Source organism: Pantherophis guttatus, chromosome 7, assembly GCF_059756535.1.
Source record: "Pantherophis guttatus breed Tessera chromosome 7, ASM5975653v1, whole genome shotgun sequence".
In the NCBI taxonomy this organism is placed as follows: domain Eukaryota; kingdom Metazoa; phylum Chordata; class Lepidosauria; order Squamata; family Colubridae; genus Pantherophis; species Pantherophis guttatus.
In genome coordinates, this window is record NC_142069.1 from 88,991,535 (window position 1) to 89,004,007 (window position 12,473).

Sequence of the window (12,473 nt, forward strand, 5' to 3'; positions counted from 1 at the left end):
TTAGAGGATGATTGGAGGCTAAAACATATGAAGAACGGTTGCAGAAACTGGGTATGTCTAGTTTAATGAAAAGGAGGACTGAGGGAGACATGATAGCAGTCTTCCAATATCTCAGGGGCTGCCCCAAAGAAGAGGGAGTCAAGCTATTCTCCAAAGCACCTGAAGGCAGGACAAGAAGCAATGGGTGGAAACTAATCAAGGAGAGAAGCAACTTAAAACTAAGGAGAAATTTCCTAACAGTGAGAACAATTAATAAGTGGAACAACTTGCCTCCAGAAGTTGTGCATGATCCAACACTGGAAGTTTTTAAGAAGCTGTTGGGTAACCATTTGTCTGAAATGGTGTAGGGTTTCCTGCCTAAGCAGGGGGTTGGACTAGAAGACCTCCAAGGTCCTTCCAACTCTGTTATTCTAAACAAAAATTTCCTAACGGTGAGAACAAATAACCAATGGAATAGGTTGCCTTCCAGAACTTTGGATGCTCCACCACTGGAAGTTTTCAGAAATAGACTGGAAAACCATTTAACCTGGATGGTATAATGTCTTCTGCCTTAGACCAGTAGGTGGCAACATTAGCTTTCTGTATCCCTTTGCTGACCTCTACTGGTGATCAAGAATTTTGCAGCGGAGATGTAATAGTGGTATTATTTCCCATTTATTTATGTCCACCTTCAAGCTACACACATTAACTCAGAAGGAGGCACTATCAAGGCTTATTTGTTTAAAAAAAAAAGAGGTTACCCAAAATGGCAAGAGAAGTTCAAGAGATGCAAAAGAGATTTTGCAAAAGGAAAAAAAAAAGAAGTTGTGAAGAGCTTAAAAGAGTCCACAACCTTTGAGGTTGTCTTTGATGATTATATCTGTGACAGCGTCGAACACAAACTTCACGTTCTGAGTATCTGTAGCACAAGTCAAGTGGGCGTAGATCTCCTTGTCTTCTTTTCTGATGTTCAGGTCCAAAAATTGTTTCTTAATGTAATTTCCAGCGTCTTCAAAAGTGTTGGGTCCTGCTTGGAGAGAAACACAAACGGGGACTCTTCATAAAATGCAGACTGTGGTCTAGAATGCCTTGTCCTTTTCTTACCCACACAATGCTTCTCTATTCCAACACCCACCAAGAAAAATGCAAATTTTGATAGCCCGGATTCAAGGAATCAGTATTTTGCAAAAGGGCATGAATCTTGTGTGTGAATGTGATCTGTGCAGCAAAATAGCAATAGTAACAGTACTTAGAGTTATATACCGCTTCACAGGGCTTTACAGCTCTCTCTAAGCGGTTTACAGAGCCAGCCTCTTGCCCCCAACAATCTGGGTCCTCATTTTACCCACCTTGAAAGGATGGAAGGCTGAGTCCACCTTGAGCCAGTCTGGATCGAACTGCTAGCAGGGAGCAGAGTCAGATACTGCAATGCTGCATTCTAACTACCAGGAAGGAGAATGAAGAAGGAAGGAAGGAAGGAAGGAAGGAAGGAAGGAAGGAAGGAAGGAAGGGAGGGAGGGAGGGAGGGAGGGAGGGAGGAAGGAAGGAAGGAAAGAAGGAAGGAAGGAAAGAAAGAAGGAGGGAAGGAAAGAAGGAAGAAAGGAAGGAAGAAAGGAAGAAAGGAAGGAAGGATGGAAGGGAGGGAGGGAGGGAGGAAGGAAGGAAAGAAAGAAGGAAAGAAAGAAGGAAGGAAGAAAAGAAAGAAGGAAGGAAAGAAGGAAAGAAGGAAGAAAGAAAGAAAGAAAGAAAGGAAGGAAGGAAGGAAGGAAGGAAGGAAGGAAGGAAGGAAGGAAGGAAGGAAGGAAGGAAAAGCACTTATATACTGCTTCATAGTGCTTTACAGCCCTCTCTAAGCTGTTTACAGAGTCTGCCTCTTGCCCCCAACATTCTGGGTCCTCATTTTACCCACCTCGGAAGGATGGAAGGCTGAGTCCACCTTGACCTCGGTGAGATTTGAACTGCCATATTGCAGGCAGCCGACAGTCAGCAGAAGTAGCTTACAGTACTGCACCACTGTACCACTGTGGCTCTTAATCATATACACTAGTGATGGTTGCACAGAATTATCACACGCATGTGCGCACGTTCATTGGGGCCGTACTCCGGAAAAGCTGAACTTCTGGGTTCTAGCACACATGTGCGCCCGATGACCAGCTGGCCGGCACGCATGTGCAGGCCGGTTTTCGGCACTGCCATGCACATGAAGGACAGTTGATCATGGCACATGCATGTGTGCCAGAAACTGTTCTGCCCCAGCTACCGACCCCAAAGAACGCAGCACACACAAACTCTATACAAAGCTTATTTTACTCAAATAACCTAGTCTTTATCAACCAAAGGCTGTTAATAAACTGTCTTAACAGCCTACCAGAATTCTAAGATAAGGTAAACACAGTCTTACTAGAGTTGGCAGAAAGCCCAGAAACAATTTTGCAGACACAAAAGAGAGTGAACTAAAGTTGTTCTCTACAGCTTGCTGCAATCGGTGTTCCTCCTTAAATAGGTTAAGGGAGTGGCCAATTAGCCCCAAGCCTTACTCTCGAGGAGACCTCCTCCTGAGGAGCCATTCCTGCCTTTTGGCAGCTCTGCGTGCCCGTGCATCGAGAAGAGGCTCCTCCTCTTCGTCCTCTTCACTTATGGGAGCTTCTGGAGGTTCTGAAGGCCCTGGCTGAATCCCCGCCTCTGGCACCACATCTTCTCCAGCATCCTCATTGTCCGACTCGAGTGCCAGCTGCACAGGCTGCTGGCGCAGCACCACACCAGCCTCCTCGCTGTCGGAATCAGCTACAATCTGCACAGGCCGCTGACGGGCCACAACAGAAACCCAGAAGACAAACAGGCAAAGCTGCACGTGCCAGGTGACATGGCTACGTGTGCCACTTTGGGTACATGTGCCATAGGTTCGCCCTCACAGATATACACCATGATTCATTTGTTAGGCGTGGTGGCCTAAAGGTGATTATATGGAACAGTTTGCCTTCAGAAGTTGTCTGAATCCCTTACAGTAAGAACCCCTAGGCAGGCAGTTCTCTAGGTGAATCAAGATGCAGTTCTCAGAATCCTGGAGTCAGAAGTGCCACCTCATGCCTGCGTTCTGTGATTGTTCAGTACCAGTCTGCCATGAACTCCAGGGCAGAGGAGGAGAGGGAGGGCGAGCCTTGATAGTACAGGGGTTTAGTGCACCCTGTTATTAACACAGCTGCCTGCAATTTCTGCTGGTTCGAATCTCACCAGGCTCAAGGTTGACTCAGCCTTCCATCTTTTCTAAGGTAGGTGAAATGAGGACCCAGTTTGTGGGGGCAATAAGTTGACTTTGTATAAAATATACAAAAGAATGAAGGCTATTGCTTAGCGCATTGTAAGCCGCCCTGAGTCTCCGGAGAAGGGCGGCATATAAATCAAATAAAAAAAAAAGTGCTTGGGGGGAAAGTGAAAGTAATGGAAGTAAGGGTGCTTCTCGAGATGGCATTTCAACGACACTCCACTATGAGAAGAATACAGCTGCAAGCCAGCCTGCATTCAAAAACATTTCAAAACATCTTCTTGGAAATTGATTGGATGATGGGGGAGGTGGGACCAGCAACAAGAGCCTTGGTAGTACAGTGGTCTAAGGTACCCTGTTATTAAGCTGGTTATTAAGACCAGCTGCCTGCAATTACTGCAGGTTCGAATCTCGCCAAGGCTCAAGGTTGACTCAGCCTTCCATCCTTTCTAAGGTAGGTAAATTGAGGACCAGTTGTGGGGGCAATAAGCTGACTTTGTATAAATATACAAAAGGATGAAGGCTATTGCTAAGCACATTGTAAGCCGCCCTGAGTCTCCGGAGAAGGGCGGCATATAAATCAAATTAAAAAAAAAAAAAGGGAAGTGCCTAAGTGGGGAAAAGTTTTCACTTGGGAGATTTTGGCATGCAAATTTCAGTTCTGGCTTTGCTTTATTGTATTTCACTTGACCTTTATTAAACTATATTTTTCTCAACCCATGGAGTTAAGGATCATTCTTGCTTAAAGGTTCAAACTGAGGCAGGACGGACACCTGGTGTCTTTAGTTCTCCTTCTCTATATTCTCTGTAGTGGCTATTGTAACACTCAAGACCCTCCAATGGAGAAGAAGCCACCAGAAGAAAACCATCTCCAGGCCAGATGGAATATGATCCAAGCCACAGAAGAATGTAGGAATCTACGAGTTGACCTAATTAATTTTGTTCAATTTTTCAGCTTGCTAACTACCTTGAAAAGCAAATTCACTTGACCTTTAGTAAACTTGATCTTTAATTTCACTTGAGCTTTAGTAAACTATACCTTTCTCAACCCATGGAGTCAAGGATCATTCTTGCTTAAAGGTTCAAGTTGAGGCAGGACTGACACCTGGTGTCTTTAGTTCTCCTTCTCTATACTCCCTCTAGGGACTATTGTGGCACTGAAGGCCCTCCAATGGTGAAGAAGCCACCAGAAGAAAGCCATCTCCAGGCCTGATGGAATATGATCCAAGCCATGGAAGAATATAGGAATCAATGGGTCGACCTAATTTATATTGTTCAATTTTGCAGCTTGCTAGCTATCTTGAAAAGCAAATCCATCGGTCTGTTGAAGTTGGGTCATGCCAAGATGATGATTCATGACTTAGAAGTGGGGACCTCCGTAGAATTTTGCCCAAAGAAGCCATAAAATTTACCATCGTATTCTGGAAAGCAGACACAGAGGTTGGTTTTAGTGATTTTTTCTTGGAAAAGGTCTTTCTTGTTGAGGAACAGCACGATAGAAGTGCTGGCAAAATATTTGTGGTTACAGATGCTGCTGAAGAGGTGGAGGCTTTCATGCATTCGGTTCTGCAGAGAAGAAAAAAACAATGAGGTTTTTAGATTAATCTATTATTCCGAACTGCTCCTATGAAGAAGAACATCTTCATAGACTCTGGAACAACAGACTCTAGAAAAAGTGCAGAGAAGAGCAACCAGGATGATGAGGGGATGATTGGAGGCTAAAACATACGATGAAATGTTGCAGGAACTGGGGGTGGCTAGTCTAGTGAAGAGAAGGACCAGGGGAGACATGAGAGCAGTCTTCCAATATTTGAGGGGCTGCCACAGAGAGGAGGGGGCTCAAGCTATTTTTCAAAGCACCTGAAGGCCAGACAAGGAACAATGGATGGAAACTGATCAAGGAGAGATTCAACATGGAAATAAGGAGAAATTTTCTGATAGTGAGAACCATCAACCCATGGAACAGATGTTGCCTTCAGGAGTTGTGGGAGCTTCATCCCTGGAAGCTTTCAAGAAGAGACTGGACTGCCATCTGTCAGAAATGGTGTAGGGTCTCCTGCTTGGGCAGGGGGTTGGATTAGAAGACCCACAAGGTCCCTTCTGTTAAACTCTGTTAATCTGTAAATCCAGTCTATTAACTTCTTCCAGCAAACCAGAAGAAAAAAAATATATAGGTGGGTTTTTGTGAAGCGCATAGTATCCTTTCCACCACGTAGCAAATGCCTCTCTTTCTCCTTCAACTTACCACTTCCTCATCTTCCACCAGGACCATGTCGTAGGCACTAAGGGCTGCACAGAAGATAATGCAGGTCACTCCTTCAAAGCAGTGGATCCACTTTTTTCTCTCGGATCTCTGCCCACCCACATCAAACATCCTATGAAATGAATCTATGATTAATAAAATACTCGCTTAGTGTGCTTCTGATGTGCGCTGCTGGCACATTTCAGAGGGAGGGAAGGAAGAAAGAAAGGAGGGAAAGTAAGGGAAGAGGGAAGGAAGGAAGGAAAAAAGGAAGGAAGGAAGGAAGAAGAAAGGAAGGAAGGAGAGAGAGATGGGGGAAGGAGAAGAAAGAAAGAAAGAAAGGAGGGAGGGAGAAGAAAGAAAGAAAAAAAGGAGGGAGGGAGGATGTGAGGGAGGAGGGAAGGAAGGGAAGAAGGGTGGAAAGAAAGGAAGGGTGGGAGGGAGGGAAGGAGGGAGGGAGGGAGAAAAAAGAAAGAAAGAAAAAGAGAAGGAAGGAAGTTAGGAAGTTAGGAAGGAAGTTAGGAAGGAAGGAAGGAAGGAAGGAAGGAAAGAAAGAAAGAAAGAAGGGAGGGAGGGAGGGGGAGGGAGGATGTGAGGGAGGAGGGAAGGAAGGGAAGGAGAGAGGAAAGGAAGGAAGGGTGGGAGGGAGGGAGGGAAGGAGGGAGGGAGAAAAAAGAAAAAGAAAAAGAGAAGGAAGGGAGGGAGGGAGGGAGGAGGAAAGAAAGAAAGAAAGAAAGAAAGAAAGAAAGAAAGAAAGAAAGGAAAGAAGGAAGGAAGGAAGGAAGGAAGAGCTGAAGTTAGTACAATAACATTATATAATAAGCATTTCTCTACAACAAACTTAATCAAATCAAATCTGTACAAATCAACGGAGTTCATCTTTGAAGAACCTAAACAGAAGATGGAATGACGTGCCTGATAATGAGCTGATTATACTGTTTTCTCAAAGAAGTGGAAAATACTCTGGCGCTACAGATTTCCAACGACTCTTTTTACAGAAATGGAATCAGCCCGAGACCTGGATCTGTAGAATTGCAAAATCCTGCAATCCACATGGACTCCCTGTGCCTCAGTGGCTTTCTATCGGCCACAACTTATTCCTGATTCTCGAGATATCGCTGAGGACGTTACATCCAGCGGTTCGTTCACGTTGCATACCACTGCATTGACGCAATGCAATAGATCCATGATGGCAAACCTACGGGCACGCTTGCCAGAGGTGGCACACAATATTTATTATAACGTTTCTCCCACTTTTCTTGCTTTTCTATTAATACATTTATCTATCTTCTTTCTTCTTCACTGATTTTATTACAACATTACCCTATATATCTCTCTTCTCTAACCAACGATAAAATTGTCCCTATACCTTAAAATACTCCAATTCCTCTCTTTCTTTAATTGTCAAAGTCAATCTCTTCATTTCTGCACATATATTCCAATATTTTTCTTCATTACTTCTCCCACTGTAGGGGTTTTCTCTGCTTTCCATCTTTGCGCAAATACTATCCTCGCTGCAGTTATAACATGTATAATCAAATATGTATTTTCTTTACTGAATTTCTCTGGTAAGATACCCAATAGGAACAGTTCAGGTTTTAAATCTGTATATTGTTGTTTCATTTCTTCTAACCATGTTTTAATTTTAATCCAATAATTTCTCACTTCTGGACATGTCCACCACATGTGATAATACGATACTGGAGTCTGATGGCACTTCCAACATTTAGCTGATTTGTCTTTGAACGTTTTTGCCAATTTTTTCAAGTGGCATGTGCTCTGCGTTGATGGTGGTCACCATCATCTTAACCTTGTTTGACCACAAACCTCCCAACACCTCTGCTTTTTATGTGAACCTACATACTGCATATTCACTGAAAAGAGAACTAGAATGAAAAAAAAATGACTTGGTTACCGAAAATGCAAGTCCTTGAAAGAAAACTGTGTCTCAATAATTCCCGTTGTCTTCACTCGTGAGCGAAGGACATCTTGTTCATTAGGGACATAGCCAGGAGCTGTCAGTCTGTCCAAATCATTGAGGTAACTGCATCAATGAGAGAGAGAAGGGGGGAAGAGAGAGAGAAAAAGCAAGAGAGGGAGAGAGAAAGGGAATGAGAGGGAGAAAGAGAGACAGACAGAAAGAGAGAGAGAGAAAGAGAGAAAGGGAAAGAGAGAGAAAGAGAGAGAGAGAGAGAGAGGAAGAGAGAGACACAAAGAAAGAGAAGTAAGAGAGAGAGAGAAAGGGAAAAGAGAGAGACACACACAGAGAGAGAAAGAGAAAGAGAGAGAGACAGAGAGACAGAGAAGGAGAAGTAGAGAGAGAAAAAAAGAGAGACAGGGAAAGAGAAAGAGTAGAGAGAGAGAAAGAAAGTGAAAAAGAGAGAGAAAGAGACACAGACAGAAAAAGAAGAGAGACAGGGAAAGAGAGAGAGAGAAAGAAAGAGAGAGAGAGAGACACACACAGAGAAAGAAATTGAGAGAAAGAGAGAAAGAGAGAGAAAGGGAACAAGAGGGAGAGAGACACAGACAGAAAAAGAAGAGTCAGAGAAAGAGAGAGAAAGAGAGAGAAAGAGAGAGAAAGGGAACAAGAGGGAGAAAGAGAGACACACAGAAAGAGAAAGAGAGAAAGAGAGAGAGAGAAAGGGAAAGAATGTGTGTGAGAGAGAGAGACACACACACAGAGAGAAAGAGAAGGAGAGAGAGAGAGAAAGAGACACACAGAGGGAAAGAGAGGCAGAGAGACAGAGAGAGACAGAGACACAGAGAGAGATTGAGAAAGAGAGAGACCCATTTATCAACATTTTGCTAAACGAAATCATGAATGAAGAACGTAAGCTGCTAATCTTTGCAGAGGATCCATTGGGAAAGAAAGCAAATCTGCTTGCAATTAAATAGTGCCAGATGAACACTGTATGGAAAAACTATGGAAATATCATGATTTAGATACTCAGATGCATTTAATCTGTGAAGCCCTTTGCATCTCTCCTGGGTTGCAGTTTTCACCCGAGGAATCTAAGGATCAGCAGGTAATGGAATAGACTTCAGTTGCAAGAAAGCTACTCACTAAGCAGCGGAGTCGTTGAGCTGATACTCGGCTGCTCTTTTGAAACAAGCCTGGATCCCGGGATCCTTCCACAGGCGTTTGACGATGCCAGCCAGTTCAGAAGTCATGGACCCATCCTCTGCGATCTCCGCCATGGCGTAAAGCTGCTTTTCATCTTCCTGAAATTAAATAACTGAACATGCATCTCTCCTTTATCGTGTTCCTAAACGGGAGCTGTCGGACGTTCAGAATTTCAGTTAAAGTTTGTGAATGAGGACTGGAATGGTGTAGGAATATTGCAATCAATGAATGAATAACAAAATCAGGGAGGGAGGGAAGGAGGGAGGGAGAGAGGGAGGGAAGGAAGGAAGGAAGGAAGGAAGGAAGGAAGGAAGGAAGGAAGGAAGGAAGGAAGAAAGGAATGAGAGGAGGAGGAGGGAGGAAGTGAGGAAGAAAGGAAGGGGGGAGGGAGGGAGGAGAGGAGGAGGAGGGAGGGAGGAAGAAAGGAAGGCGAGGAGGAGGGAGGGAGGGAGAGGGGAAGGAAGGAAGGAAAGAAGGGGAAGGAAGGTAGGAAGGAATGAGAGGAGGAGGAGGGAGGAAGTGAGGAAGAAAGGAAGGGGGAGGGAGGGAGGAGAGGAGAGGAGAGGAGGAGGAGGAAGGGAGGAAGAAAGGAAGGAATGAGAGGAGGAGGAGGGAAGGAGGAAGAAAGGAAGGGGAGGAGGAGGGAGGGAGGGAGAGAGGGGGGAAAGGAAGGAAGGAAAGAGGGGGGAAGGAAGGTAGGAAGGAATGAGAGGAGGAGGAGGGAGGAAGTGAGGAAGAAAGGAAGGGGGAGGGAGGGAGAGAGGGGGGAAAGGAAGGAAGGAAAGAAGGGGGAAGGAAGGTAGGAAGGAATGAGAGGAGGAGGAGGGAGGAAGTGAGGAAGAAAGGAAGGGGGAGGGAGGGAGGAGAGGAGAGGAGGAGGAGGGAGGGAGAGAGGGAGGGAGGGAGGAAGAAAGGAAGGAATGAGAGGAGGAGGAGGGAAGGAGGAAGGAAGGAAGGGGAGGAGGAGGGAGGGAGGGAGAGAGGGGGAAAAGGAAGGAAGGAAAGAAGGGGGAAGGAAGGTAGGAAGGAATGAGAGGAGGAGGAGGGAGGAAGTGAGGAAGAGAGGAAGGGGGAGGGAGGGAGGAGAGGAGAGGAGAGGAGGAGGAGGGAGGGAGAGAGAGAGGGAGGGAGGAAGAAAGGAAGGAATGAGAGGAGGAGGGAGGGAGGGAGGAAGAAAGGAAGGGGAGGAGGGAGGAAGGAAGGAAGGAAGGAAGGAAGGAAGGAAGGAAGGAAGGAAGGAAGGAAGGAAGGAAACCCTTTTTCAGTTCTAACGGAATTGTGGGGAATGGCTTGGGGGAATCTGCTTTCAGTCAGAACTGAAGAAGCTTCTTGCATGAGAAGTGAAACATCTTCAAGCCTTTTGAAAAAGCTCCTTCGGGACATCCGTGGCCTGGACGCATGTCCCAAAAGTGCTTTTGAGAATCCCCATAGACCATTGCAGCACATATACACTATTATAAGGCGTATAATCAGGAAGGCTGGCCTTGCATGCCTGCATGTCGGTTTTTGCGCCCGGTGACACACTCACTGTGCTTTGCGCATTCTTATATTCGATTCCTAGCGTGGACATCGCCTTTACAATCGACAGAATGGACTGCAGGGTGTTGCTGTAAACCACCGATTTGTACTCTTCGCATTCCTCATCCGTGTAGCCATGGCTATGGATGATCCTGCAAGAGATCAGAAAGACGGCAGAATGAGAATAAAAGCCAAAAAGACGAGTGGAGTCCGAAAGAAATGGAAATTAGCTAGTTTGCGATCAACTATCAAATGATGAATGCCTAATTATTTTCGAACAACCTCTTTTACGAAGCCGTCTAAGATAGCTATCTTAGACGGCTTAGGGAAACAGGTTGTTCAAACATAAATTATGCGTGCAAGATTAGATAGCATGTTACGATTTTAGGAAGCCCGGAAAATCTGTTAATCTGTGATAAACTTAGCTATCCTAAATGAGGTAGTGGAAGTTTATAATAGACTAGCTGATAACCGGGTGTTTCTGGGTATTTATTATTATTATTATTATTATTATTATTATTATTATTATTATTATTATTTAATCTTTAGTGAGATTCACAGCCTTTGAGGCTGCTTAATAGCTCAGCAGCTCGAGTCCTAACCAAGGACCTAGGAACTGTTAAGGTATCGTCGGAGGATGTAAGCTGTTCCGAGTAAGGTGGTTTTTTGTAGAGTCAAAATGTTCAAGTCCGGCAAATTTAGAATTTCTAAATAGCGGGGTAGCCCTTTGGGTATTGCTCCGAGGGCTCCAATTACAATCAGGACAACACACGATTTCTATTTTTATTTTTATTATTATTATTATTATTATTATTATTATTATTATTATTATTATTATTATTATTATTATTTAGACTTCTATATCGCTAAGCAGTTTACAAAGTTTACGAAGTTAGCATATAGCATATTGCATTAGCATTAGCATATTGCCCCCAACAATCTGGGTCCTCGTTTTACCCACCTTGGAAGGATGGAAGGCTGAGTCAACCTTGAGCCGGCGAGATTTGATCTGCTGACCTGCTGAACTAGCAGTCAGCTGAAGTAGCTGCAGTACTGCACTCTAACCACTGCGCCACCTCGGCTCATTATTTATGTTTAAATAATGTATCCCAATTTATGTAGTTATGATATTTATGTATCCCAATCCTTACAGGCTTTTAAAAGTATACGTACAGTATACACATTATAAAGTAAAATCATACACAAAATCACTATAAGTCTTTGGACCCCGCCCCCTATCCATCTGGCTGCCCACGCCCACCGGTAACCACCCATCCGGCGCCTGGCGGCGTTGGGACTGTGCATGGCCGGCCACCACGGTTGACACCCATCTGGCAGCATCCCCCAAGCAACGGAGGTGTCACCAGCTAATCCTTTCAACCCAGAAAGGCCTTCAGTGCTTCTGACACCAGTGCAATACAATGTGTATCTGATTGTTATCCAACTTGTAAAACACAGTTAATTTTCAATTTTAATGCTGAAGTCAGCATTAAAACATTGATTCCCGAAAGTGACCTAAATTTTTGGTAGACCTACTTCATTTGTTTCACAATAGTGCTCTTGCCTGATTCACCAGCTCCTGCAAGAAAGAAAAATAAGTGTCAATGTGACATAGGGACATGAACAAAATTGTCTTAAATTGAGCTATAACCTAAAGGTTCCAAGTAATACATCCCCTTCAATGAGAACTCTGAGGCAGTCATAGTCCTCAAAGAACATTTTACTTGGACATATCAAATTGGCACAGATTTGGTGGAAAACTGGCTCTAAGTTCTCCAGTCACATGGTCCAATCAGCATGCAGTCCAGTTGCTAGGTGACCTCAATCTCCGCCTTTAGAAAACCTGCACAAACATCCTTCCCATGGGAAGAAATATTGTTTTTGGCTACAACACCTCATCTATCTCTACATCCCCCTCCCTGGCCCCCTCACCTCCAAGCTGTGTCAGCCCTGAAGCAATGCAAAGAGAAACCTCCTTAGAGGAAAGCTACAAAAAAAGAAAGCGGACACAGTTAGGCCAGCTTCAGGGTTGACAGGCTGCCCCCCTCAATTGAAGAGAGACCAGCATTTGTCAACCTGATTTTTATAAGTTTTTGCCGCCTCTCTCAAAGCGCGCTTGGTATTTTCCCACGATCCTTTTAGGGATTCCGTCCACTCATTTAATGACATGGATGGTGGGGGGGGGTTTCTCTGGGAAATTCAGGCACGGGGGTGAATTCCATTGCGGTGCTATGTAGACTATCAACAGTCCGACTGGGCAGAGCTGCTCAACAGGTTTCCTCTTAGCCGGTGTTTGAAAAGTCACTTCAAACCTTAATTTGCATTTCTGTCTTCCTTTAGGTGTATCT

The 12,473-nt window shown here is 44.6% G+C and overlaps 1 protein-coding gene across 2 annotated transcripts; it reads right to left on the reverse strand.

The window, feature by feature from the left end:
* Nucleotides 1–419: 419 nt before the first annotated feature.
* On the reverse strand, nucleotides 420–11,705 carry LOC117658363 (guanine nucleotide-binding protein G(t) subunit alpha-3). Of its 2 annotated transcripts, XM_060690015.2 has the most exons (7): nucleotides 11,662–11,705; nucleotides 10,136–10,277; nucleotides 8,548–8,705; nucleotides 7,399–7,527; nucleotides 5,487–5,616; nucleotides 4,654–4,807; nucleotides 420–1,006 (listed from the first exon to the last, which is right to left on the reverse strand). In XM_060690015.2, exons 1-7 carry the CDS (start codon nucleotides 11,664–11,666, stop codon nucleotides 816–818), a joined length of 909 nt encoding a protein of 302 aa, XP_060545998.2. In that variant the 5' UTR covers nucleotides 11,667–11,705; the 3' UTR covers nucleotides 420–815. The 2 variants fall into 2 exon arrangements, with proteins under 2 accessions (XP_060545998.2, XP_087729606.1); XM_087873480.1 differs by lacking the exons at nucleotides 10,136–10,277; nucleotides 11,662–11,705 and having other exon boundaries at nucleotides 420–1,009; nucleotides 8,548–8,854.
* Nucleotides 11,706–12,473: the final 768 nt, after the last annotated feature.

Coding starts and splice junctions, on each gene's coding strand:
- LOC117658363 (XM_060690015.2), bottom strand. Junction 4,808..5,486: donor TGGTGGAAGATGAGGAAGTG/GTAAGTTGAAGG, acceptor TCTTCTCTGCAG/AACCGAATGCATGAAAGCCT. Junction 1,007..4,653: donor CTGCTTTCCAGAATACGATG/GTAAATTTTATG, acceptor CTCTCCAAGCAG/GACCCAACACTTTTGAAGAC.